Genomic DNA, 25,876 nt, shown 5'->3' on the forward strand with positions numbered 1-25,876 from the left:
CACAATCGTTGTGCAAGACTGCATTCGTAAGTGATGACTGAGAGGGATTACTTTTGTATTAGTCTATTAGGAAAATCAAACACATTATACCTTTAAGGGCTTGACAGCCAATATCTACTCCCAATAATGTCTGGAAAGTACTGAAAGAGAAGTTCTGAAGAAGGTCACTGTCGGATAACGCGACTGCTGGATGAAAACAGACTGCACAATACACAAGCCTTACCGGTTGATCTTGCGGTGCACCTGCCTTTAATAAAGCTCTAATTCAAAGTCTCAATGGCATCTGAGAGATTACAAATTAAAAGCCTCTTAAATACAGCGGAGCACCAGTCATCATGAGAGCAAAATGCAACAATGAAAAGACAAGATATTATTACTCCGAGGAATGAAAGACTGTCTACAACAAATAAAAGACATATGGGGCCCTATCTTGCACCCGGCGCAGTGCGGCGCAAAGCCCGACGCAAGTGTCTTTGTTAATTTAAACAGCAAATGCACCTGCGCCCATCTTTGCGCCCATGGGCGTGCTGGTCTTACAGGGAGGTGTGTTCAGGTGCATTCTGGGCGTGCTGGTCTTACAGGGAGGTGTGTTCAGGTGCATTCTGGGCGTATTGCTATCTTGAGGCAGTGGGAAGTGATCGCACCATTGACCAACAAAGACCTGGTCTAAAGTCAATAACGCTGCATTTCATTGTTATTTTAACAGCAAATTAGTAAAATGCGCCTAGGCTCGTGCACAGCGTGATCACACTATGCTTGTTACACACACAGGGACGCACAGCAGCACACACACATGCAGAAGATTACAAATAAAAATATTACAATGTGAAATAGTGTTATGATATGATCTGCTCGCGCACTTTCACTTCACGCACGAGCAGATCAGTTTCTTCTCCTGAAAATCTCTCCTTCCTGCTCAGCAAATCCTCCATCATAATAGCAATGCTCCAAGGTCCAAACGCACCTGGCTTTTAAAGGGAATGGGAGATGATCTCTGATTGGTTTATTGCATGTTACGCCCAAAACACAACTATGATTAATTAAGACACTAAGTACAACCCTTTAGAACCATGCGCCCGGCGCACGGACCCTTTTTTCCGCCATCAAAAAAACTTTGGACACGCCCTAAACGCACCTGCGCCAGGTGCTTCAGGCCGTGTGCTTAGATCATTAAAATAGGGCCTTATAGACACTGTGAAGAAAAGATAAATTAAAAGGTCTGAAGGGCCTATTATATGTTGTTGTTGTGGAAAGTAACTTTGTACATTTACTCAAGTCCATTTTCGAGGTACTGGTACTTTACTTGAGTATTTCCAGGCATTTTTTCTGCTACTTTCTACTTCTACTCCACTACATCTCAGAGGGAAATATTGTACATATCACTGCACTACATTTATCTGACTGATTTAGCTACTTTGCAGATTCAGATTAATAACAAAATATAATCAATAAATAAACTACGATGTATTATTATAGATAAAAAAGGTTACAATTATTTATTGATCCCCGGTGGGAAATTTAGAAACTACCCAACAGTATTTAAAGTAAGGTTGGGTGAGAAAAAACGATTATTTCGAACATTACATTTTGTAAGTAAACGCCTATTTTATCTTGGGTTCCGAAGGCGAATTCAAAAAGTTCAAAAAGTAAAAGTATAAAAGGGAAATATCACAGTTCAAGGTGTTTTCACTCTTGATTTTTTTAACTGTTTCACTGTTTTTTTAAGTTCAATAAACGCAACATCTTTCCAAAAGTCAGTAACCGTGTTAAATAATCCTGATTTGACCAAAATAATTGTGATTAGGATGTTTCCCATAATATAGCAGCCCTAATATGGTTACAGATCAACAAGGTGCACACAGGACACGTCCTACAGAAAACCCCAAAACATCTGGATGTATCAAACATCAGCAGGCTCAGACTGTAGCTGTCAGTCTTTTTAACCACCATCTTCATTCAAGACTTCTCTGCCTTTTCATATGAGCACTGAGCCGAAATAACTACCCCAGCCTGGCTTCCAGCCAAGACAACATGTTATTGTACCCATGATACATTCAGGAAGTCATGTCCAAAAAGGGGAAAAAACAGGCTCTGGCTACCTCATAAAATACATTGCAATACAACAACAACTCATGCATAATAAAGCAACTGTTGTGTGAAGCATCAAGGGTGTCAAATCAGCTTTTGTTAAGTAGAACAAGCAGAATTTCCTTTCCTAGGATTTGGTTTTCTGTGTTGAAATCATGCAAATAATATCTGAATGCAAAATGTTCCTGCAACCATAAAAACAAAAACATGCTGCTCAAATTTGCAGCAGTGCAAAGCAGAACAAAGCATGCAGTGTACATGCTGTGGAGGAGTGCAGCCTCCCTCTCTCTCTCTCTCCCTCTATCTCTCTCTGTGTGTGTGTTATCAATTACTAAAAAAGATAATAGCAAATGTTTCGATTCACCTACCTGAGCTGAGCTGGTTAAAAAAAAAAATGTTGCAGCTCACCGCAAAACGCAAGTATAATTGGGAAATAGTGCTTATAATAAATGTAATATCTAGGTGATAATGCAGTGTTATATCCTCATGTTTGAAGTATCTGTCTTGTCAGTGCAAGGAACTGGAAACAAGAGCTGTGTGGAGGGTCTTTAACACGCTGCTGCTGCTGCTGCTGCGCCGATGGCACCGTTAGCTCCCAACGGCTATTTAGTTAGCTTGTTTTACGTAGCCCTTAGCTTGTTTTACGTTACATTGACTGAACATTTAGCTAGCTACATGATATCGCAAGCAAATAGCTTGAAAATTAATGACTGTAACCGAAGCTTACCTTTTGCCTGCTCCGGCTGCCAGACGAACGATGAAGAGCCGCTTGGTTGTAGACGGTTAGCTCAGCGGCTAGCTCAGCGGCTAGCTAGCTAGTGTCGCAGTCCAACGGCTAACAAGACAAGACAAGGCTGCTTGATTACCGTGTTGTCGAGCGTATTGATAATATATTTTTATTTTACTTGTCACACCCCAGACTGCTGGGGAGTAAGTAAACTATAAATAATAAGTATAATGATGCTACTCTTGTGTGTTGTAAACTCCACCCATAAGCTGTAACTGATAAGAAAAAAGCTTGTTGCGGTCTGTGCTTGGCTTGGGGCAGGACATAACCTGGCAGCTCGGCAATACCTTCCTCATTGCACAATGACCCTCTTTAATATATTCATGAGATCACAGGGCTAAATGTCTCCCACAGAGAAAGGCATTTTCCTGTCCCTCCTCCTCCTACAAGGCAAGGCAGACTGACTGCAGACCAGAGCAGCAGATCATTTTAGAGAAGAGAGAGGAGGGGAGGAGGAGGAGGAGAAGGGAGGGGAGATGATCACAATCAGAACCTGCTTTAATGGCCAAGTAAGTGTGAACACATGCAGGGAATTTGGCTACTTTGTGTTGTTCTCAAAGTACATACACATAAGTATACATGGCTAAAACAAGGGAAGGGTTTAGGTTTTGTTTCAACATTGGGGGGGGTGAAAGGGGGGGTCTGGGGGTCCTACTCCCCTCAACATTTTGAGCATCCAACACTTAATTTCCTGCATTCTGGTGAATTCGTATGCATCAATTTATGGTGCAAATGTCTTTATTTATGTAAAGGAAAGTATTATTCTCCTGTATTGTTCAAAACTTTCTGCATATTAAAAACATCACACAAGATCTTAAAGCCATAAAGCTTTATAGCTCCAAAGTTTAAAGCTACATAAAAAGACATCACATCTTTATTTTTCACGCTCCTGTTGTGTTCTTTAAACCCCCAATGTAGCACAAGTAGACACAATTCTGTTTTCCATACATGTTTTGAGCCCCCTGAACATTTTTTTTAATCTCTTTTGGGGAGTGGGTTGTCTCTCATATATTTTAAAGGGGACAAATCTACCTCTTCTAAATATTGGGGGGGGGACAAATTCCCTGCATCCCCCCCGAAATCTACGCCTATGGGCGAAAAACAAGGACAACAAAACTGAACAAGCAAAACATAAACATTTGACTGCTATGTACAGATATAAGTTTGGATGTAAAATGTTTATACATGCATTAATATCTGTGTAAATACACAGTGTTTTCCCTAGGTTTGTGGAAAACTTAAGGCTGATTTATGCTTCTGCGTGGAATCGACTGCGTACACCCGCAGACCCCTCTGCGTCACCGCGAACCCCTCTCCGAGCCCTCCGCCGTAGCTCGACGTGCACCTCCAAAAATGTGTAACTTTGCGTCGAGGCGACGCAGACCAGAAATTCTTTTTTAATTTCATATCATTTTGGACCATTATTATTACCATATCTGTGTCTAAACATTGTTAAAAGCTAGAGCAGATAAAAATATATAATAAATAAAATAACACTCAAAAAGCTTAAAGACAAAAACTTGCTTAAGAAGTCCACTGGGGACCAACTACAATCATTAGATCTGAGAAAAGTCATTTAGTTAGTTTGGATTCTTACATTGTTTTTTTACATTTATTAAGCTTATGTGGTGCCCAAAACGCACATGGGTGCTGCGCCTAAGCCTAATTTTTGGGAAAACCTCAGTATACTCATGTAAACAAACAGCTGTGAGGATTGTAAACAGTAAGACAACAGGGCAATCCAAAAGGAAAGGAAATTAATAATGTAACCGGTTGCTTATATATCTGAGGTAGGTGGAAGAGCTGGGTTAAATTAATCGCTTTTCCAATTAAAATGTTTGAGTAATCTGATATTGATTTAAAAAAATCCTGAAATCAATCTTTAATATGTTAATATGTTAATGTACTGTTAGTCCTTTTAAGTATAAAAAAAACATTAAACAAGCCTTTTGGGGGTCAGTTCTTAATGTAAACATTAACCAAATAATATCTGAGGGTGTCCTCCTTGGCTACTAGGAAATGTGTAGACGGGGTCTAGATGATATATCTGTATATCGGTGGATATGACAGCACATGCAGTGTATAATATTTGACATGTCTAAATTATGCGTTGAAAGATGGATGCTTGGTGTTAAAGGGTTAAATCGCGGAAAATGACGTCACCCGTGCGTGGTCACGTATGTATGATCCATGAGTGTAAACTGGTCTGTGATTTCCCCTGCGTGTATGTGTCACTGTGACCTTCTATAATTCATGAGATCACAGGGGCTAAATGTTTCCCATAGAGGAAGGTATCTTCCTGTCGCTCCTCCTCCTACGAGGCAGCTGGCTGACTGACTGACTGACTGACTGACTGCAGACCAGAGCAGCAGATCATTTCAGAGAAGAGAGAAGGAGGGTGGAGGTGGAGGACGTGAGGGAGGGGAGATCATGGAGAATGACGTCACCCGTGCATGATCACGTACGTATGATCCCTGCATGCAACATGGTCTGTGATTTCCACTCTTGCACCTGCATTAGAGCTGCAAAGATGAATAGTTGTAATCGGGAAAATAATCCACAGATTAATCGACGATGAAAATAACCGTTAGTTGCAGCCCTAGCCTGCATATACGTGTCACAATATTACCCCCCTCAACACACACACACACACACACACACACACACACACACACACACACACACACACACACACACAGAGAGGTGGGTGGTGTTTCAGAGTCAGAGTCATTAAGAGGTGTCTGCAGTATCTTGCCAGAGGGCAGTGCAGCGTGGAGAATTTAAAAAAAAGTCCATCCTGCCTGTGTTTTTCAGACCTCTGTTGCCCTGGAAACAGGTGCCGAGATTTCCCATTTCTTCATTTTTTTTCTCTCCACACTATCCATATCTCTCCCCACCACCACCACTACTGCTGCTGCTGCTGCTTCCTCCCCCCACGACCTGCCGCATAGTACAATCACACACACACACTTTACACACTTTACACACAATTTCCAATCTACTACTGCAGTCATTTCACAATGTCACAGCAGGGCGGAGTGACTGACTCCTCCACCACATAGCTACACAGAAAAACCTGAGACGCCACAGAGGCATTGACCCTCCTTTAACTCAGAGACTGAGTGCTGCAACAACCTGACCTCCGGGAGGAAATAAAATTAAAAAAAGGGAGGGAGAGAGATAGAGATAGGGAGTTTTGAGGAGACAAAGAGGGAGTAAAAACAAAGCTGCATGCACTCTCAGATTTAAGAATGTGGTTTATCTCGCTTGCTGTGAATTCGATGGATGCGAAGATAAAGAAAGGGGGACAAGATGGAAAAGTGCCCTTCTCCAGTGCTTGAATTTGGTCCCAAAAAAAAAGGTGCCGGCACCCTTATTTAAGGCTGTAACTGACACTTATTTTTTATCGTCAATTAATCTGTCGATTATTTTCTTGACTAATTGATTAGTTGTTTGTTCTGTAAAAATGTCAGAAAATGTGGATCAGTGTTTCCCCAAAAAAGCCCAAGAAGACGTCCTCAAATGTCTTGCTTTGTCCACAACTCAAAGATATTCAGTTTACTGTCACAGAGGAGAGAAGACACTAGAAAATATTCACATGTAAGAAGCTGGAATCAGAGAATTCTCTGATTCCAGCTTCTTAAATGTGAATATGTTTTATTTATATATTGTAAGAGCCAATTAGTGCTCTTGGTATAAATAGGAACCGGGAAGCACATAGGGTTTTTGACCACACAGACACACAGACACACACACACCAACGCCACACAAGCATACACAAGCAGTAATTTGTCTGGAAACCCAACGAATATTTCATGGAAATAAATTGAACCAATGGTGTTAACTGCAAATAGGACTTTCACTGATCAAAAAGGTAAAAAGTGCGTAAATTACTCTACCCCGTAGAAGAGCACCTCAGGGGCTTAAAGCTTGGGTTTAGCCTCTACACACATATATATATATATTTATTTATTTTTTATTTTTTATTTTTTTAAGCGCCCCATGTACCAAGGATCAGTCCTTACCGCAGTGGCCCGGGTTTGAATCTAACCTGTTCCTCTTTGTTGCATGTCGTCCCCGGTCTCTCTCCTCCCTTTTCCGTCGACAGCTGTCCTATCAATTAAAAGCAAAAAAGCCCCCAAAAAAAAATAATGCTAACGGGAACGTTATAAGGTCCAGACAGATGGTTCACCATATTGAACACACTCTCATTTCATAACTGTAGGTGTTGTTTTTTTTAATATTCATGCATTATGAAAGTGAAGACAGGAAGGCATACAAGCTGCCACCAGAGAGACACGTTTACGCGCGGCATGTCTCCACACTTTCAGGCCTTTTTAAGTCATCCTTGTGTTTCTGCGGTGTTATGTGTGCATACCAGTGTGATGACTTCTCTTTGGCAGGAGGCAGAGCATTCCAGGGAAATGGCTGACCTAGAATAACACTCGCAGACGCAGGACGACTGAGCGAGGCAGCGAGTGAGTGAGTGAGTGAGTGTAGTCCTCCACCCTTTTGTTGCCCAAGCATTACTTTAACCACTATTTCCGAACAGACATACGACATTTCATGTGGGGAAACACGGACACACTCACTGCGTAGTACACACAGCACTCGTGACTATCATCACAAGAACTCATGACTGCGTTTCGCCCCACAGCTTCTATACAACTCCATTATCATGTCCTCAAACCAGACAACATATGAATTGTCAATGACCTTCCATCTACTCAAGTAGAGGGCTGCAACTTGTGATTATTGTCCTAATTGATTAATGTTAGAATATCAGCAAATAGTTTTAAATGCCCGTTACAGTTCATGTTTTGGAACAGCTTGAAATTATTAACTCAAACTAGAACAAATCTGAATTTCCCCCCCCACCGCCATCAATGACCTTCCATTTAGGGCTGCAACTAATGATTATTTTCATAATCTATTAATATTAAAAAGGCAGAGAATTATTTAAAGTGCCCGATACAATTCCCTAAATCCCAAGCTGATATTTTCAAACAGCTTTTTCTGTCCAAAACCCCAAAAATGAAGGATTTACTATGAATGAAACAAAGGGAACGTTGGGTATTTTTTCTTTAAACATGACATTTATTGATTATGAAAAACTACAGAATGTAAACCAGACAAAGTCTGAATTTTCACCCTGCGGTCATCAATGACCTCCCATTAATTCAATTCAATGTTATTGTCGATGAGACAATGTGCAGGGTGCACATATGTAACGAAATGTAAATCGTGGCTTCCAACAAACAAGCGGCCACACTGATGTCTTCAAACAGCTTGTTTGATCCAGTCAACAGTCCAAAACCCCGGAAATGAAGGATTTACTATCAATGGTACGAGGGAATGTTGGGAACGTATCAAAAATTACAGAACTTAAACCAGACAAAATCCTAATTTTCACTCTGAGGTCACTGAATCCCAAGTAGAGCTGAAGATCTTTGCCACAACCTTTCAGGTTCGGTCTTAATTTCTATCATTTTACACGATCTCGGGCTTGCGCTCCGGGTTGCACGGTAAATGAGCGTTGATGCGAAAAGTGATCAGAAAAAGTGATGCGTTTCGGTTAGCGCGAAAATGGATGCTAAGGAGGTGAAATGGAGGCTGGCCTCTGGAGGACTTATTTTATTTTTTTGTTCCAACTTCCAAGTGGCCTATAGCCTCCGTTAGTCATGAATAAATTATGTTAAAAAAATGTATAAATGACTCATTCTTGACAAAAGGAAAAAGAGCTGTGTGAGTGCGCACATTTGAATAATGTCGTGCTGTAAACGGGTTCAGGCTTTTAATAAGCGGTCAATCAAAATGTACTTGTCAGGCTCGGGCCGAATTTTTAAGGCCCAATTACAGCTCTAATCCCAAGCTGATGTCTTCAAATAGCTCAATGAACCAATTTACAGTCCCAAACCCCTAAACTGGTTGCCAAACTCACCAGACTCCATTTAAATAATCAGTACTTTTAGTATATATAGAGACAGCATATCTTCACATGTAAATTGGTGAATTAAGGGTTTATTTCAACCAAACCAGAGTGGTGATTGTTGGAACAGTGGAATGACGAACCAAGACGGCTTTTAATAGTTTTACTTTGTTCCTGTTGACTATGAATAGCGTGTGTTTAACAATGAGGAAATGAGTCTGGTGAGTTTGGTGATGGTGATTTCGGGGCTATTTCATGTTAAACAAAAAGGATCTTACTCTTTACCAAAAAGCTCTATCTCTGTAGGGATCCTTTCCATAATGTTGTCAGACACTTAGAATAATAATCTGAGTCTGTTAGTGGCAAAACCAGCTAGGGTGTTTCGGTACACAAACCTAGCTGGTTTTGCCAACATGGAACCGGTTCCTACGCAACCGGTAGGAATCAGTGTTGATTAATACTGGACCAATTTCAAAGATTCCTATCAGTCACTAAGACACAAAAACACAGAGAAATAGGTTGAATCCAGGTTGAAATTTACCGAAGTTACCCTTTAGTTTCTTGTTCTTCTCTCCCCTTAATCGTCTCCCGTCTCTCGACCCTTCAGATTTATCTGGTGACCCTTTGGAGGGGCCCGACCCCTAGGTTGGGAACCTCTGGACCAAAGTATCCAACAGTATATAAAGTAGTAGTTAAAGTAGCTCCACCTGGAGCGGCCACAGCAGTTACCTGCTGCTCTAACATTGATAATTACAGAGATACAAGAAGTAAAAGAAGCAATACTATAATATAAAAATACTACATTACAAGTGAAAGTATTCACAGCCAAAAGTACTCATTACGCAAGCCGGCAGCATTGAAATGTTGTAGGTGGTTAACAATTGTATATACAGTTGAATAGTTTGGATCAATATATAGTATTTTATAAGATGAACATATGTTTTAGATGTAAAACATATATTTGATATATAATACAAATAAATAAATACATGTAGTGGAGTAAAAAGCACAGGATTTCTCTTTGAAATGTAGTTTTATAAATGATTATTCTAATTGTATCCTTACTCTTCTTATTCTTATCTTGTATAATCTTGAAAAGATTAGAGAAACACATTCTTTTTGGTGGTTGTGTGAATCACAGCGGCTCACTGCTGCCACCTTGTGTTAAAAAAAACTCCACTAAATGCAGCATTGTTCTGGTGTATAGTTTTATTATTTTTGCCAAATTATTCTCAACAAAGTCATAATTATATAATACTCGTTGCATAAAGACTTACAGCTCTTTTCTACAGCAGGGGTAAACATTTAAAATCACTTGTCACGTGTCAGTGGCCACAAGTAAAAGAAGCTGTAAAAATACTCTGTCACAATCTTTATCTTTATCTTGTAATACTTGTACAGTAATTGAGTAAATGTACTAAGTTACTTTCCACCACTTGTTGGTGTCATGAACCAATTGACGTGTTAACAAATATGTTAATAGATGTATTTATTAGTAGGATAACCCCTTGATTTTCGAGGGGGTCCTTAAAACAATTAAACAGTAAATACAAAACACAAAATACATTCACAAATACATACATCACTCCCAAGCCTAACTGCTCCAACAACAACTGATCCCCCCCCCTCCCCCATATACACACAAGTAAACACAGTAAATTTGCATACATCCCAAATATGCTGCTATTTTAGTAGATGCACAAACAGGAGCCAACTCATAAAATAAATAAATAAATCAACAAAAATCGTAATATGTCAAATTAGAAACAAGAGCAGGTTAACTGTAAATAATTAAAGACAGATGAAGTAATTGATCTAAGTGAAGTGGGCAAGGTATTCCGATCAGATGGTGCTTTAAATTGAAAGGCACGTCGTCCAATTTCTTTGGAGATTCTGGGAACAAAGAAAAAGGGGTACACAGTATGTCTCAGACTATATGTTGATCTATAAGTAGAGCTGGGCAATATATCGATATTATATCGATATCGTGATATGAGACTAGATATCGTCTTAGATTTTAGATATCGTAATATCGTAATATGACATAAGTGTTGTCTTTTCCTGGTTTTAAAGGCTGTATTACAGTAAAGTGATGTGCTTTTCTGAACTTACCAGACTGTTGTAACTGTTCTGTCTAGTTCTTAGTCATTATATCCACATTACTGAAGATTATTTATCAAAAATCTCATTTTGTAAATATTTTGTGAAAGCACCAATAGTAAACACTACAATATCGGTTGTAGCGGTATCGATATCGAGGTATTTAGTCAAAAATATCGTAATATTTGATTTTCTCCATGTCGCCCAGCCCTATCTATAAGGGATTAAATGTTGTTTCAAATAAGTAGGATAGTTAAAGAAAATTAATTTAAAAAATAAAATGCAACCAATGTTGAAGTTTGTTTCATTGAGGCTGGTGTAAGATAATAAATAGTTTATCTGTGTGGTGATATCATAATCTTGCAGGCTGTTATGTTGTTTTTTTTAGCTTAAAGATATCTACGCTACTATTTGTTAAACCAGTGGTGTAATCTAATGCATTGTAGTGGGTATACTGTACTGTATATTGGCCAGAATCTGCCTTTGGGTGGTGGGGGAGTGACCTCCCCAAGGGAAGTTTTGAGCATCAATGACTTCATTTCCTGTATTCTGATACACCTTTATGCATCAATTAACGGTAGAAATCCCTTTATTTAGCCTATGTGAAGAAGAAAAACACAGATGACAATTCAAAATATATCAAAAATATAATGTAAAGTATGTTGTTGCGTGTCATTGGGCATTTTTAAGTGGAAATCCTGGAGCTTTCTTAGTGGGTATACTGCGTATACCTGCGACTACGTACACCACTGGTTTAAACTACTTCAACTTCAACTTCAAACTACAGGTCAAATGTTTTTAAAGTCGCTCACGTTTAGGTTTTTATGCTGCGCACTTCACTTGACTTCACTTCACTTTCGTTTTGCGTCGAAGTGAAAGTAAAGTTGACTCGGTGTGTTAAACGTCTTCTTTACTGCGTTGTCATCGATGAACGCTGTTGCTTTAGATAATTAGGTGAAACCTGAACACATTTGGCGAAGCCTTTGGTGAAAGGTGAGTAATTCCGTACACATGTTTTTATTAATGCGGTTTATCTCGAGCGGAAAGACAGATTTCACCAGTATCAGGCCAAAGTCCTGTGAACGTCAAATGTAGGCTACGGTATTTTAAGTGGTTCATTGTTTGCCTTTCTGCTTTTAAATACGACTATTTGAAAGAGTAGTTGTTCTCAGATCTGTGATTTACTCAAATGAAAGTAGAAATGGTCTAAAAATACTCCGGTGGTAACGCCTTCCATTACAGCAGTGTACAGCGTAATAATACGTAGCCTAGTACTCGAGGGTAAAAATCCTACTGAGCAACAATCTGAACGTCTGGGAGGAATTTCGAGATCTTTTATCCTGTACTTAGTTGTTATTTAACTACTCTTATATTAATATTAAAAGGTAGGATGTGAGCAGGGGCGGAGCCAGATGTTAATAAACTTTGGGGTGGGGCATGCTCCATTTACATTCACTATTTTCAAGACATTAGACAAAAGCATGGCTAAAAATCTGTAGATCATTTGGGAAAACATGATAGTTGTGCATCTTGCACACTACTTTGCACTATTACTTTTTGCACTTTACATCCCACTCCATGTGTACTTGTCTTGATATTATGTCTTATTTGTATATTATGTTGATATGTGCCTATATGTATATTGTTGTCTCTGTTGTACAGGATGTGTCTATATAACGATTTGTCTACTGAATGTTTACTACTACATGTCTATTTGTTGAATGTATAGAGTTAACACCTACTGAAGTCAAATTCCTTGTGTATGTAAGTATACTTGGCCAATAATGTATACTTCATTAATACTTTATTAATCCCGCAAGGGGAAATTACAATGTATAAACAAACAATAAATCTGGTTCTGATTCTGATCCTATTTTTTTTTTTCTCGCTTTTTTTGTCGACGTTTGATGCTTTTTGTCGATGTTTCAGGAGAGATTTGGCATAACCCGGTAATTGATTATTATTGTGTGCAGACGCGTAACCCATTTAAGATGTAAACAAGAGTTATCTAGGTCTGTTAACCCCGGGGGATTAGAACTACGATTTTAGGCAGAGAAAGGCATTTACGTTGCGTTTGAGAAACCAGCGTTTGAAAGCTGAATATATTCGGGATTTTAAACTGCATGGTAACACACTGAATGTTGCGTTTTGTCTCTAATCTCCAGAGATGGACGACAAACGCCGCAACGACAGCAGCCAGATGACAGAGCTGCTTCAGCCGGAAATACTGCACAACGGGGCCGCCTGCTCCTCATCCTCCTCTGAACCCCCCTCTTCCTCTGCACCCTCTTCATCTAAACCCCCCTCTTCCCCTGCAACCTCTTCCTCTAAACCCCCTTATTCCTCTGAACCCCCCTCTTCCTCTGCATCCTCTTCCTCTAAACCCCCCTCATCTTCCTCTGAACCCTCTTCCTCTAAACCCCCTTATTCCTCTGAAACCCCCTCTTCTTCTGCACACCCCTCATCCTCCTCTGCCCCCTCCGGTAACGGAGATGTACGTAGTAGACGTGTGGAGGGGGACGAGGCGGGGAGGATGCAGAGGGAGGACGGCGCCTCGTCTTGTTGTCCGCTGAACGACCTGAAGCGACTTCCAGAGTGTGACAGAAAGCTGGGACCTCTGAAATTCAACCATGTGCACACGGTCCTCGTAGATGTGAGATTTGGTCCTTTTGTTGGTCCCTTTTTTTTCTTATTTTTACCCAAATAGAGGTGCTTTCCGACCGCAGTAACATCCCCCATAAGTAGGAACTCGTTTTAACCGCAGGGACCAGGGTCTAAATTGAGGGGCCATCCACACAGAAACGCTTTTTGGTGTAAACGCACATGTTTTGCATCGTTTTGGCTGAAATTGTTTTTGTTTTTGACTATTGTTTTTTTTTTCAGGTTGCTGCTTTCAACGATGGAAAAGGACCTTTGCCTCAGAGAGGGAGAGACATGTGGAACAGTAACTTTGTGAAAAGTCCATGTTCACCATCCAGCCTCATGATCAAGACTGGACTTATGAAGGTGTGTTTGAGACTATTAACTGATCTACATTTATGCTGGCTTTATGATGTGATCCACATGTAGCTATGGCTGCTGGATCATGGACAAAATCATAATCACAATTGGGGCTGCACAATTAATCGCAATTCTATCGAAATCGCAATATGGACTAGTGCAATATCCAAATCGCAGAGGGGCGCAATATTTGTTAAAGGCGAAATATGTGTCAAACTACAAATCGTATCGTACAGACTAAAGAAAATGTCTTTGTTTTGTATAAATCCTCGCTAAAATCACACTATAATCATTTTAATTTATTTAATTTTAATATTTTTCTATGAAAATGAGAATAACGATACAAAAATTATTTTTCCCTCTAATATCGTGAATCATATCACAATCGCAATATCAGTCAAAATAATCGCAATTAGATATTTTCCTCGTATCGTGCAGCCCTAATCACAATTAATTTGGTCCATCTTAAAATCAGGATTGTTTTCATATTATGACTTTCGCAAAGATGTTGCATTTATTGAACCTAAAAAAAACAGTGAAACAGTTAAACAAATCAACAGTGAAAACACACATTTCCCTTGAATACTTTAAACTGTTTGAAGTTTTTGAATTCCCCTTAAAATGAATTTAAAAAGTGGCCGGGTTGGCTCAGTGGGTAGAGCAGGCGCACATATACATAGAGGTTTATGCCTCGACGCAGAGGTCCAGGGTTAGAATCCGACCTGTGACGATTTCCTGCATGTCTTCCCCCCTCTCTCTCTCTCCCCTTTCTCACCTAGCTGTCTTGTCCATTAAAGGCGGAAATGCCCAAAAAAAAAAAAAAGTGCACTTTCACAATCTTTTGAAAACAAATGGAACACAAATAAAAGACAAACTAAATGTATGCCATAGATCTGTGTCATCCAGAACACAAGACAATATAAGAGTTTGCTCGCAAAACGTAATGTACAAAAAAACTATTTCTCTGCGTTAAATTGTTCTTGTGATCCTAAGGAGCTGTAATAAAAATAGATTGATAGATTGCACCGCCCTACATGTAGCTAACTCTATACCAAGTAAATAATGGATTGTATCAACACAGGAAACATCTGAAAGGTTGGTATTATTGAATGAATCTTTTCTGTCCACAGTCACCGACCCAGACGAGGAGGTGGGACGTGATCTCCAAGCAGCTGAGCGCTCTGGCCAAGAAGACCGCCGTGAGCGTCGATGATGTGAAGGTACGTTGTAGCAGCGGTGGAAGAAGTATTCATTACATGTCATTTAGCTGACGCTTTTATCCAAAGCGACTTACAATAGCTGTATATGTCAGAGGTTGCACGCCTCTGGAGCAGCTAGGGGTTAAGTGTCTTGCTCAGGGACACATTGGTTGATGTATCGCAGTGGGAATCGAACCCAGATCTCCCACACCAAAGGCATGTGTCATATCCACTGCACCATCACCACACCCAAAATTCTGTCTGGGCTATTCAGGTCCTTTACTTAAGTAAAAGTACAAACACCCTACTGTAAAAATACTTACAAGTAAAAGTCCTGCATTGATAATGCAACTTAAGTAAAAGTATGTAAGTATCATCAGGAAAATGTACTTAAAGTATTAAAAGTAAAAGTACTCAATGCAGAAAAATCCTCACATTTTAGAAACTGGAAACGATCCAAACAGTTCTGTCAATCAACTAAGTGTTTAATCTGCTCATAATTTCAGCTGGACTTGTAGCCGTTCTATAGTTGGGTAGTTTAATTTATAATAAAACAGATTTTATAAACTACATGTGTTTTATTTGCAAAAATCTTAATGTGTAAAGTAACTAGTAACTAAATCTGTCAGATGAATGTAGTGGAGTAAAAAGTACAATATTTCTCTCTGAAATGTAGCGGAGTAGAAGTAGAAAGTGGCATGAAAAGAAAAGACTCAAGTAAAGTACAAGTACCTCAACATTTGTACTTAAGTACAGTACTTGAGGAAATGTACTTAGTTACATCCCACCACTGCGTTGTAGGTAGAGCTGCAAATATTAATCGATTAGTTGTCAACTATTAAATTAATCACAAACGTTTTTATAATTGGCTTGAATCACTATTTATGAAAAAAGTTAAACTTCTCTGATTTTTAACTTCTTAAATGTGAACATGTTCTAGTTTCTTCTCTCCTCTGGGACAGTAAACTGAATATCTTTGAGTTGTGGACAAAACAAGACATTTGAGGACATCATCTTGGGCTTTTGGGAAACACTGATCCACATTTCTCTGACATTTTAGAGACCAAACAACAAATCCATTAATCGAGAATATGATCGACAATGAAAATAATCCTTAGTTGTAGGATGTTAATAATATAAGTTAAACAGTTAAAACATAAAAAAATATTTTTGCATATTACACATATTCTTCATACTAAAACAACTGCACATTCCATCTTCTTTGTGTTATTTTCTCTTAAAACAGATGTATTTTACATACTTTGTATTGTAAATTTCTATTTTCTATTTATGATTCTCAACTCTTTCCTCTCGCTGTGTTTATTGGGACCGTTTTGCACCAAAACACAGAGGACAAATTCCTGATATGTGAAATCCTAAACCTGATTCTAATCTTTCTGCAAGAAACATAAAATGTACTCTTTCAAACTCTCACCAGGATGCTATCATCAAATATAACCCCAAGTATAAAAGTCAGTGGTCCTTTGATGCCCTCTACAGCTTTGTTAAGGTTAGTGTCCATGTGTTTACTTTAAATCATTCAACCGTCAGTTTAGTGTCTAAACCCTCTAACGATAGAAAATTATATTTTCCTTCTAGGTTATGCCGAAAGAAGAAAATAACTTCACTAAACTGGTTCCAAAGATTGCTGCGTTGGCCTTAAAGCTGCCTGAACTCGTGCAGAAGGTATGAAACATACTGGCTCCAGTTCACTGTACAGTTGGTCTGGTTTTGAGGTTTTTAACAACGGCAACCAATCCGGTGCATGTGGCCCCCTTCGCTACAGTAAACAACAACAACAACAAGAAACTTCGAGCTAACGAGCTACACGCTGCGTTTTACAAGTTTTACAAGTGCTCATAATTATGATTTTTGGCTTTTTCCCTTTCCTTTATTGTGTCATATATCTTTTTGTGCATGTTATAGGTTTACAAAGTGAAAAAGCCCAAAGTCCCCCCCAAAGGGACTTACCATCTCCAACAGAAAACACTGTTCACAAACTGCTCCAAACAGCTCTGTTGTAGTCCAGCCTTTACTTCAGAGACAAACGTGGTCACTTTGGAACACACGTTATAATGCTCACCTAGCTGCTAGCATGGTATGAGGGCGTGCCATGCTAGCTGCTAGCAGGGAACACCCTCATACTCTGCTTCTGAATGGCTAGTAGTCCTTACCTAGCTACTGTCAGGGCACGCCCTCATACTCTGCGTCTGACTGGCTAGTAGTCCTTACCTAGGTACTGTCAGGGCACGCCCTCATACTCTGCTTCTGACTGGCTAGTAGTCCTTACCTAGTAAGTAAGTAAGTAAAATTTATTTCTATAGCACATTTAAAAACAGCTCGCGCTGACCAGAGTGCTGTACATAGCGCATTAGCTACAGGGTCATAAAATAAAAATAAAGTACACTTAGAAATCAGTGATTAAGGCTAAAACAACATCAAAAGACAAACACTTATTTACAAACATAGCAGGATAAGACAATTAAGAAGCTGGGAAGGCCAATGTAAAAAGGTGAGTTTTGAGCCTGGCTTTGAATATCACAATTGAAGGGGCACTTCTGATGTCTGGTGGCAGTCGGTTCCACAGCTGAGGGCCAGCAACAGAAAAGGCTCTGTCACCTTTTTGCTTACCTAGGTACTGCGCATGTGCGTGTCCCAACAAAGATGAACAGCAGTGAGATGTCTCACTCTGTAGCTAAAACAGAGAGCTCAACACACAGGGTGAAAAGAGGAGCTGCAGCAATGTGCAGTACAACACAAATATGGTGTTTTCTGAAAATTAAACCACATAAACCTATTCTGGTACAACCTCTAAATACAATTATGAACCTGAATGTGAGCACTTTAAAAGAAATTTGGATGGTGCAATAAGGCTGCTTGGTTCTTTCAGGGAATGATTGTAAAGATTTACAAAGAATATGTTCACGGCATTTACTCTCTGACTGGGACGTTCTAGCATGTTTGCCCACCAGTTATAGAAAAAGATTATTACGCCGGGCAAGATAAAGACACATGACACCAGTTTGCCCCTCATTTAATATTGTATGTGGCGTTTTCTTTTGCGGGGTGCGAAAGTTCCACCAAAACAAGATCCTTCCCAAGACTATTTAGCAGAGCCACTGTCACTGCGTCCCGAGCTCAGCGACCAAGACCATTGTGATTGGTTGAAAAGAAATGCAAACAACCCAGACCGTTTTTTTTTCTCCTCATATCCCAGAATGTATGTGCGATGCGAAACGACTTCACAGTTCACTTCACACTGATGATGATAGTGAAGTGTGTGTCCGTGTTTTCAGGCAATCCCGCTGCTTCGGACCGGACACTCTGCATCCATCACTCTGTCACAAGCTCAGATCTCCTGCCTGCTCGCCAACGCATTTTTCTGCACTTTCCCTCACCGCAACGCCACATCTCACAACGCAGAGTACCACAACTACCCCACCATTAACTTCACCAGGTCAGGAAACATCCGTCACACACTGTTTTACATCTGATTATGTGTTGTTTTGTGTTTAAAAGCGCTTCTAGGGACAGGCGTTGGAAATTAGCAATACTTATAAATGCTGGGATGCTGTACATTGGAGATTTATTTTGCACAAATACATTGGTCCCCTATTCAAATAAACGTGAAATTAAAATGATTGCAACAAAAATACTTAACATTCTGTGTGCTGCCTGTACGTTAACGCTTTGTTCTCTTTCTGCATGCAGTCTGTTGGGACAGTGGTCACAGCTGAAGAAAGAGAAGCTGAGGGCCATCATGTATTATTTCCAGGTGGTTACAGATGAGAGTGAGTTGATGCGAAACCTCCTCTTCCTCCTGTTTGTGAGACATGTCGGTGAAGATCTGTGACTGTTGTTGATGTCTTTGCAGACACTAAACCAAAAGGACTGGTGACGTTTGAGAGGCGCTGCCTCAGAGACCAGGACGTGTCCGACTGGAGAAAGTAAGTAATAATAATAGTCATATTTATTTATAGAGACTTCTTAAAGTGGCCATATTATGCTAATTTTCAGGTTCATAATTGTAATTTGAGATTTTATCAGAATAGGTTTACATGGTTTAATTTTCAAAAAACACCATATTTTTGTTGTACTGCACATTGCTGCAGCTCCTCTTTTCACCCTGTGTTCAGGTCTCTGTTTTAGCTACAGAGTGAGACCTCTCACTGCTGTAACATCTTTGTTGTCAGTCGCACATGCTCGGTAGCTAGGTAAGGATTACATGAGCTAGCTAGGTGTTTGTGCAACTTCGGCCTGTACAAGGCAGGATTAGCCGGGAGACTTTCAAAGTTTTTATGCGTGTGGAAGCACCAGAGACACAAAATAACACCCCAAATCCCAGAAAAAGTGATTTTTTCATAATATGGGCACTTTAAAACACAAGCTTCACACAAGACGTACAATTTAAATCAAGAAGTGATAAAATGTGATTAAAAGGATAATAGTGATAAAATAACAAAACAAGGTCAGGTAAATAAGATAAAAGAAATTCAAAGATATGTAAAGGATCATAGACTTTAGTGGAAGCAGCTAGCTAGCCATTCGCGGGTTAAGTATAAGGTATAAGCCTTTGTTTCATAATCTTGTAGCTCATGCTCAGTCTACCTTTACACATTATGGCTATAATCAAAATACTTATGGAGAAAATGAACAGGATTTTTAATTCTGGAAACAGAGCAACTCTCACTCGCTCTGCCTCGAACGCTGCATCCTGTTCTTGGTATACATCCATGGTATATATTCATAAATGAAAGTATTGGACACATTCAAATGTTGACCTGATGATGGCGCTAGATGAAAAGTCAGAGGATCACCAAAGTTATTACAATTCATCCTGAGGGGAACATGAATGATGAAGCACATTTCATCACAATTAATTCAACAGTTGTTGAGATATTTCAGTGAGGGCCAAACTGTTGGACGGATGATTGGCATCCATAGAGCCGTGGAGCTAGCATGACTAATAGAATGATTCCTCTGTATCAAAAACACACTAGTGTAAATCACTTTTAACTCTTTTGTTGTTGTTCTTGTGTTAGCTGTAAGGAGAAGCCGCCTAAACTGCACGTCACAACACACGGGACCATCGAGACCGAAGGCACAGGGTTGCTCCAGGTAGGAACTAGTCTATATCCTTGACATTCAACTTCCGGGATTGCTGCCGTGTAGCAGGAAAATCCGCCAAATGCATGTATTTTCCATTTCCTACCGCTTTCTTTTTGATGGAATTTTAAAGTCGGTGGATTAACGAGGACTATTGTTGACAGTTGTCAGATCTCTGCAGGGTAAATCCAGACAGCTAGCTAGACTATCTGTCCAATCTGAGTTTTCTCTCGCACGACTATTTTGCAGCGGCTTTGTGTGGAGTTTAGCACCACTCATGACGATTCTGATTGGTCTAAAGAAATGCCATTAAACCAGAGCAAGTTTTCCTCCCATCCCAGAATGCTATTTGGAGTAGGCACACCTTCCTTCAGCGCGCTTTGAAGGAGGGTCTGGCAAAGCGAGACTAGGTAGGAACTGACTCAAAGCAACGACGATCCCCAGCTGTTTCACTCCAGAACTTGTTTTATTTGGGGTGGCTTGTGCAACATGTCAAAGTGGCCCTGTAAGCAAGACACTAGACCCCAAAGTTTCTCCCCGGATGCTGAGTATATATAGCTCTCCACCCATCCTAACACTATTATTGGGTTAAGCTGCAGAAATAGAATTTCACTACATTGTACTCTGTGCGTGTGTATGTGACAATTAAGAATAAAGTAAGTTTGTTTTTAAGTTTCTGTGTGTGTCTGTGTGTGTGTGTGTGTGTGTGTGTGTGTGTGTGTGTGTGTGTGTGTGTGTGTGTGCAGGTGGATTTTGCCTGCAGCTCTATAGGTGGAGGTGTTCTGGGCTCTGGTCTGGTGCAGGAGGAGATCCTGTTCCTCATGAATCCAGAGCTGATCGTGTCCCGCCTCTTCACTGAGAAACTCGCAAAAAACGAGTGTCTGATCGTTACAGGTACAGTAGCAAAGAAAGGATTAGTGGATTAATGGTAGGTAGTGTCACAATTTGAAAATCAGTTACAATGAGCTTTCGATTTCCGACTATCGAAATCGGAAGCAGGATGGTCGATTCCCCCAGTATTTCTTTCTCTGTGCACACCCGCCCAGTTGCGCACGTCTGATAAAAATAGCGCAGCTTACCGGCTGGTAGCATGCAGCTAAAGACACAGGGTTAGCTTAGCAGTAGCCTGCAGCTGCTCTTCTCCCGACACCATTGCAACTGCCGTAGTTGGAGATAACGCAGAAACAACTAAACTAGACATTTTGTCCTTCCCCGTGAGTGGGTTATGGAGACATAACAACGAAGGTAAAGCACGTAGACGCCGACGGGACTCCATGGATCATTCATGTGCACCTTATTAAACTAATGGTGCATTCAATTGCACCTTGTGAACTCTGAGAAACTCAAACTGTTGTTGCAAAGTACCCATCTGCTGTCTAGTGGCTCTGATTGTGGCATTGCCGTCTCCAATTAAAAAAAAACAAAAGTCAGATCAAATCGTGACACCCAAAATTAATGGATTAGTAATTGTTAATTTACACAAATAAATCAATAGTATTTTTGATAATCAACTAAAATGTGAGGATTTGCTGTTTTACTCTTGTTTTACATCACTGTGAACTAAATAACTTTGGGTTGTGTTCCTCAGGCTGTCAGCAGTTCAGCCTTTACTCCGGTTACCGTGAGACCTTTGAGTGGGTGGGCCCTTATGAAGACCGCCTCGACAGGTATGAGCGCTTCTGGTTATGGCTCTTATCGTTGAATGTATTTGTTTTTTTTCACATTTTGGGTCTTTACAGAGACGAGTGGGCTCGGCTGAAGAGGCAGATCTTAGCCATCGACGCTGTGAACTACAAACACAGACGGGAGCAGTACGATATGATCCGCGTCACACGGGAACTCAACAAGGTCAGGTTGATCGTCGTGTGTATTGTTATTATTGTGTGTCGATATGTTAACATTAACATATGATATGACAATACATACTAACATAATTTATTTATAATATAAAGTTTCAGATGATGCAGTGGTCTTCACTGTTTGTTTCATGAGAGCCAGATCCAGTCGTTAGTAGCATGTCTGCTTATCAATCTGTCATCCCTGAACATACAATATGCAATTTTTCTATATTCTACCATCATGTATCTAACCATCGAGAGCACATTCGGCGTTAAGAGCTGGAAAGACCCATTATATATATATATATATATATATATATATATATCTTCTATTTTGTCTTTTAACCAAAAAGGCTTTAATAATAATAATAATAGTAATAAAAAATATAGTTAAATCAAAGAGGGTATAATTATAATCTTTGTTTTAACTTTTATTTATTTTTTGACCATATTCCCTTTGAGTATAATAAATAATACATAAAAAATATATATATTTAAATTAAATTTTAAACTAAATAAATAAAAAAAAAAATCATAAAAATGATAAATTAAGAAATTATAAATAAATAGGTACAATTAATGGAAAATCATACAAAGGCAAATAAAACAGAAATATGAATTTGTCACATTTTATTTATTTAACAATAACTGTACATAACTGTACATTTGGGACATTTAATGGCATATTACTTATTTATTGATCAGCATTTGTTACTCTGGTGAGTATTGGCAGCAGGCCTGTGTTCTACGGTTCTCATATTTACGTGATTTGTTTGTATCCTTGAAGGCATACTGTGGATTTAAGCGTGATGGGCACAATGAGCCCGACATCGCCACGGGCAAGTGGGGCTGTGGAGCTTTCAACGGAGACCCACAACTCAAAGGTACTTTTTTAAAATATCCATCAATCAATCCGTTCATTAAAGTGACTCTATGTAACTTTTTAATGTTTCTGAAGCTCTGGCATTTTTCATACAATGATCTTAAATGACCTGTAACAGCAAACAAGACTAACCGTGAAAAGAACGCTATTATTATATAGTTTTTAGTAAAGCCTCTGCCGCAAAGTCACTGAATGATGTACAGCAGGTAGACGGAGCTACAGTCACACATTGTGACGGGTCACAGATTTCTTTGTAACACCAGAAGAGCCTGTGTTAGCGTATCCAGCCAGCGGAGCCAGGTAAAAGGTAGCAGGAGATTTCTTTATATAGCCCTAATTGTATTTTAATGTTATTTTAGAAGTTATCTGCGGTAGTTATGGCTGATACTGGGGCAGGACCATCACAGGAAAGAAGGAAATTAAATGAAGAACAACTAAAAGATAAAAGGGAAAGTGAAAGACAACGATGACGTCAGGCTTTAACAGATGGAGACAATTATGGGATTGTAAATTATTCAAAATAGTCCCCGAACTGACCCTGAGGTATGTTATATGTCATTTCATTCATAAAATAACTTCAGATTGGGCCATGTGGTTGTACGTCAGTAGCCGACATTAAATTATGTCCCCTTCCATTTAGCGCCAACATTTTATTTCCTTTTAGTCCGTGTTTGTGTTGGCCGTCTATTCTCTTCTCCCTTGTCCGCCTGTAATGTTACTTGTGTAAAGTGTCTGGTGGGTTTCATATAATGCTCTATATTAAATTAAAGTTATTATTACGTTAATTGCTACAACAACTTCTTAATGCTTTGGCTCGTGACACTGACCAAAGTGCTGTACAAAAAAGCACTAAGGTGATGTTTTAAAGACCATTAAAATGTAAAAATAAAAGTAGAACGAAAACACAAAAAGAACATCTAACGACAACAACAACAAGCAGCAATTTACAAATACGGAATTATAGACATGATGATAACAGATGGAGGGATTAGTGGGCTATTAGGGCTGCAAAGATGTATCCATTAGTTGTCAACTATTAAAATATTTGCCAACTATTTTGATTGATTAATCATTTTGAGGCATTTTTTTAATGAAAAAAAAGTAAAACTTCTCTGATGTCAGCTTGTTAAATGTGAATATCTTCCAGTTTCTTCTCTCCTCTGTGACAGTAAACTGAATATCTTTGAGTTGTGGACAAAACAAGACATTGTAAGAGTCCCGGTGAATAAGATCCGTGATATAACGGATGACGGTGCCTGACCTAAAGGAGACGCTTACATGATCTTTTTCTTCATGTTCAGCGGTGATCCAGCTGATGGCGGCAGCGAGGGCGAAGCGAGGACTGGCCTTCTTCACCTTTAACGATGAAAAGCTGAAGCAGGGCCTGCAGCAGACGCACCACCTGCTGGTCACACAAGGAACTACAGTTGGTGAGAGATTTCAGGACATTTAAACTGTTCAAATTAGGTCTGAACGATTTGTTGGAAAACATGTAATTGCGATTTTTTTTTGCCAGATATTACGATTAGTTTTTTAGCTACATATTACACCTTCCTACGATCCTGTTAAATTAAGTAATAAAAAATAAATGAAAAATCCACAGTAATACAATAACTAAACAGTAAAAACTGTAAAGCATACATATAATAATGAAAAGAGGAAACATAGAAAAAGTGACTATATGTAACTTTTTAATGTTTCTGAAGCTCTGGCATTTTTCATACAATGACCTTAAATGACCTGCAACAGCAAACGAGACTAACAGTGAAATTCTAATGTTTGTTCTCCTTCACAGAGAAACTGTTTGGACTCCTGGAGGACTACTGCGCTGTTCAGCAGGCGTCCAGCGGTTCACATGTGGATCTGTTTGAGTTCATCGGGAACTCCGTGAGACCTTCCCGGAGTCAGCTGTGAGGACGGATTCATGGCTGCTTCAGAATTTGCACTAAAATCTAACCCAAATGTTTTTTATAACAGAAATGAAGAAGCTACTTAATTATCTTCAGGATAATTATTACTGTCTTTTTTTTTTTTTTAACTTTAGCAAAAGTAAACCCTCTCAATCATCACGTATGAAGCGCTAGAAGTGTGTGGCAGTGTCTGTATCTGCAGAGACTCTGCCCTCTCTTTTCTTCTCATTTTGGCGTCCGTAAAGAGCCTTTTGGGCCCCAAGTGTAAGGTGTAACCCCCAGCCAATGAGTGTGCAGCCCGCTCTCATTCCCAATACCTCCGTGAAACAATCAGAAAATAACATTTTATTCCTGTGATTCACGGCTTATGTTCTTACCAGTCTCTCTCTCTCTCTCTTTCTCTCTCTCTTTCTCTCGACAACTTTGAACGCTGCGTGTTTACATTACAAACACCAACAGAATATGCTGCTAAGTACACCTTTAATTTGATAGTTGACAGTGTAGCGATGGGACATATCAGTCCTTATTTGGCATGCTTTGGGGACATTATATCATTTCTAAGAACTGTGTTTGATTTGCATTCGGCTGGAAGGAGGAGAGGTTTTGGTATCCTCAGTTTATAATATCGTTTTAAGTTTACGAAGTTCAGTTGTATGTTTGCAGACTTGGAACGCAGATCTTTATCGATGAAATAAAGGTCTTACTATTGCACCATCTTATTCTCTTGATAACCATTTATTCAACCTGGGCATCAGAAATGCCCCGGACAGCAGCGCTACATTCAGCCCCCACAGAACGTAACAAACCGTTCATTTAAACTTAAGCAAGGATGCGTTGAACACCCTGCTGTGTGCACAAGAGAAAACAATACATCAAAGCCTCATCATTCCCCTCGAGGGACAATAAAGACCTGACCTGAAGTGAACTTTGTGGTTACATGGGCGTAGGTTGTTTCAACATTAGGGGGGGCATTATAAACCCAAGTTAGTTGGGCTACAAACACTTCATTTCCTGAATTCTGGGGAATTTGTATGCA

At 39.6% G+C, this 25,876-nt stretch overlaps 2 protein-coding genes across 9 annotated transcripts in view; one reads left to right on the top strand and one right to left on the bottom strand.

Annotated features, from left to right (window-relative positions):
* Positions 1-3,034, bottom strand: part of zmiz2 (zinc finger, MIZ-type containing 2) — a 43,082-nt gene extending 40,048 nt beyond the window's left edge. For all 4 annotated transcript variants that reach the window (XR_004895069.1, XR_004895070.1, XM_035991761.1 and 1 more), the window contains exon 1: positions 2,816-3,034. The gene's annotated coding sequence lies outside the window, so the exon portion shown is untranslated. The remainder of the gene's footprint in view (positions 1-2,815) is intronic.
* Positions 3,035-3,295: 261 nt separating this feature from the next.
* pargl (poly (ADP-ribose) glycohydrolase, like) lies at positions 3,296-25,554 on the top strand. 5 transcript variants are annotated; one of them, XM_035991764.1, is made up of 17 exons: positions 3,296-3,384; positions 7,279-7,353; positions 13,070-13,557; positions 13,788-13,910; positions 15,035-15,124; positions 16,542-16,613; positions 16,703-16,789; positions 18,400-18,560; positions 18,815-18,894; positions 18,978-19,050; positions 20,146-20,221; positions 20,956-21,103; positions 21,798-21,876; positions 21,949-22,057; positions 22,835-22,931; positions 24,232-24,360; positions 24,726-25,554. In XM_035991764.1, the coding sequence occupies exons 3-17, from the start codon at positions 13,072-13,074 to the stop codon at positions 24,842-24,844; spliced, it is 1,929 nt and encodes a 642-aa protein (XP_035847657.1). In that variant the 5' UTR covers positions 3,296-3,384; positions 7,279-7,353; positions 13,070-13,071; the 3' UTR covers positions 24,845-25,554. The 5 variants fall into 5 exon arrangements, with proteins under 5 accessions (XP_035847657.1, XP_031143696.2, XP_035847658.1 ...); XM_035991765.1 differs by lacking the exons at positions 3,296-3,384; positions 7,279-7,353 and adding an exon at positions 11,732-11,897 and having other exon boundaries at positions 13,070-13,199; positions 13,245-13,557; XM_035991766.1 differs by lacking the exons at positions 3,296-3,384; positions 7,279-7,353 and adding an exon at positions 11,733-11,897 and having other exon boundaries at positions 13,070-13,178; positions 13,245-13,557.
* Positions 25,555-25,876: the final 322 nt, after the last annotated feature.

The sequence above is a fragment of the Sander lucioperca genome, chromosome 14 (genome assembly GCF_008315115.2).
Source record: "Sander lucioperca isolate FBNREF2018 chromosome 14, SLUC_FBN_1.2, whole genome shotgun sequence".
Classification (NCBI taxonomy): Eukaryota; Metazoa; Chordata; class Actinopteri; order Perciformes; family Percidae; genus Sander; species Sander lucioperca.

What these genes read in the sequence shown, in the direction of transcription:
- pargl (XM_035991764.1), top strand. Translation starts at nt 13,072, where the DNA reads ATGGACGACAAACGCCGCAACGACAGCAGCCAGATGACAGAGCTGCTT. An exon ending in CCCACCATTAACTTCACCAG is followed by an intron (nt 18,561 to 18,814) that starts GTCAGGAAACAT and finishes TTCTGCATGCAG; the next exon opens with TCTGTTGGGACAGTGGTCAC. An exon ending in CGGAGACCCACAACTCAAAG is followed by an intron (nt 22,932 to 24,231) that starts GTACTTTTTTAA and finishes CTTCATGTTCAG; the next exon opens with CGGTGATCCAGCTGATGGCG.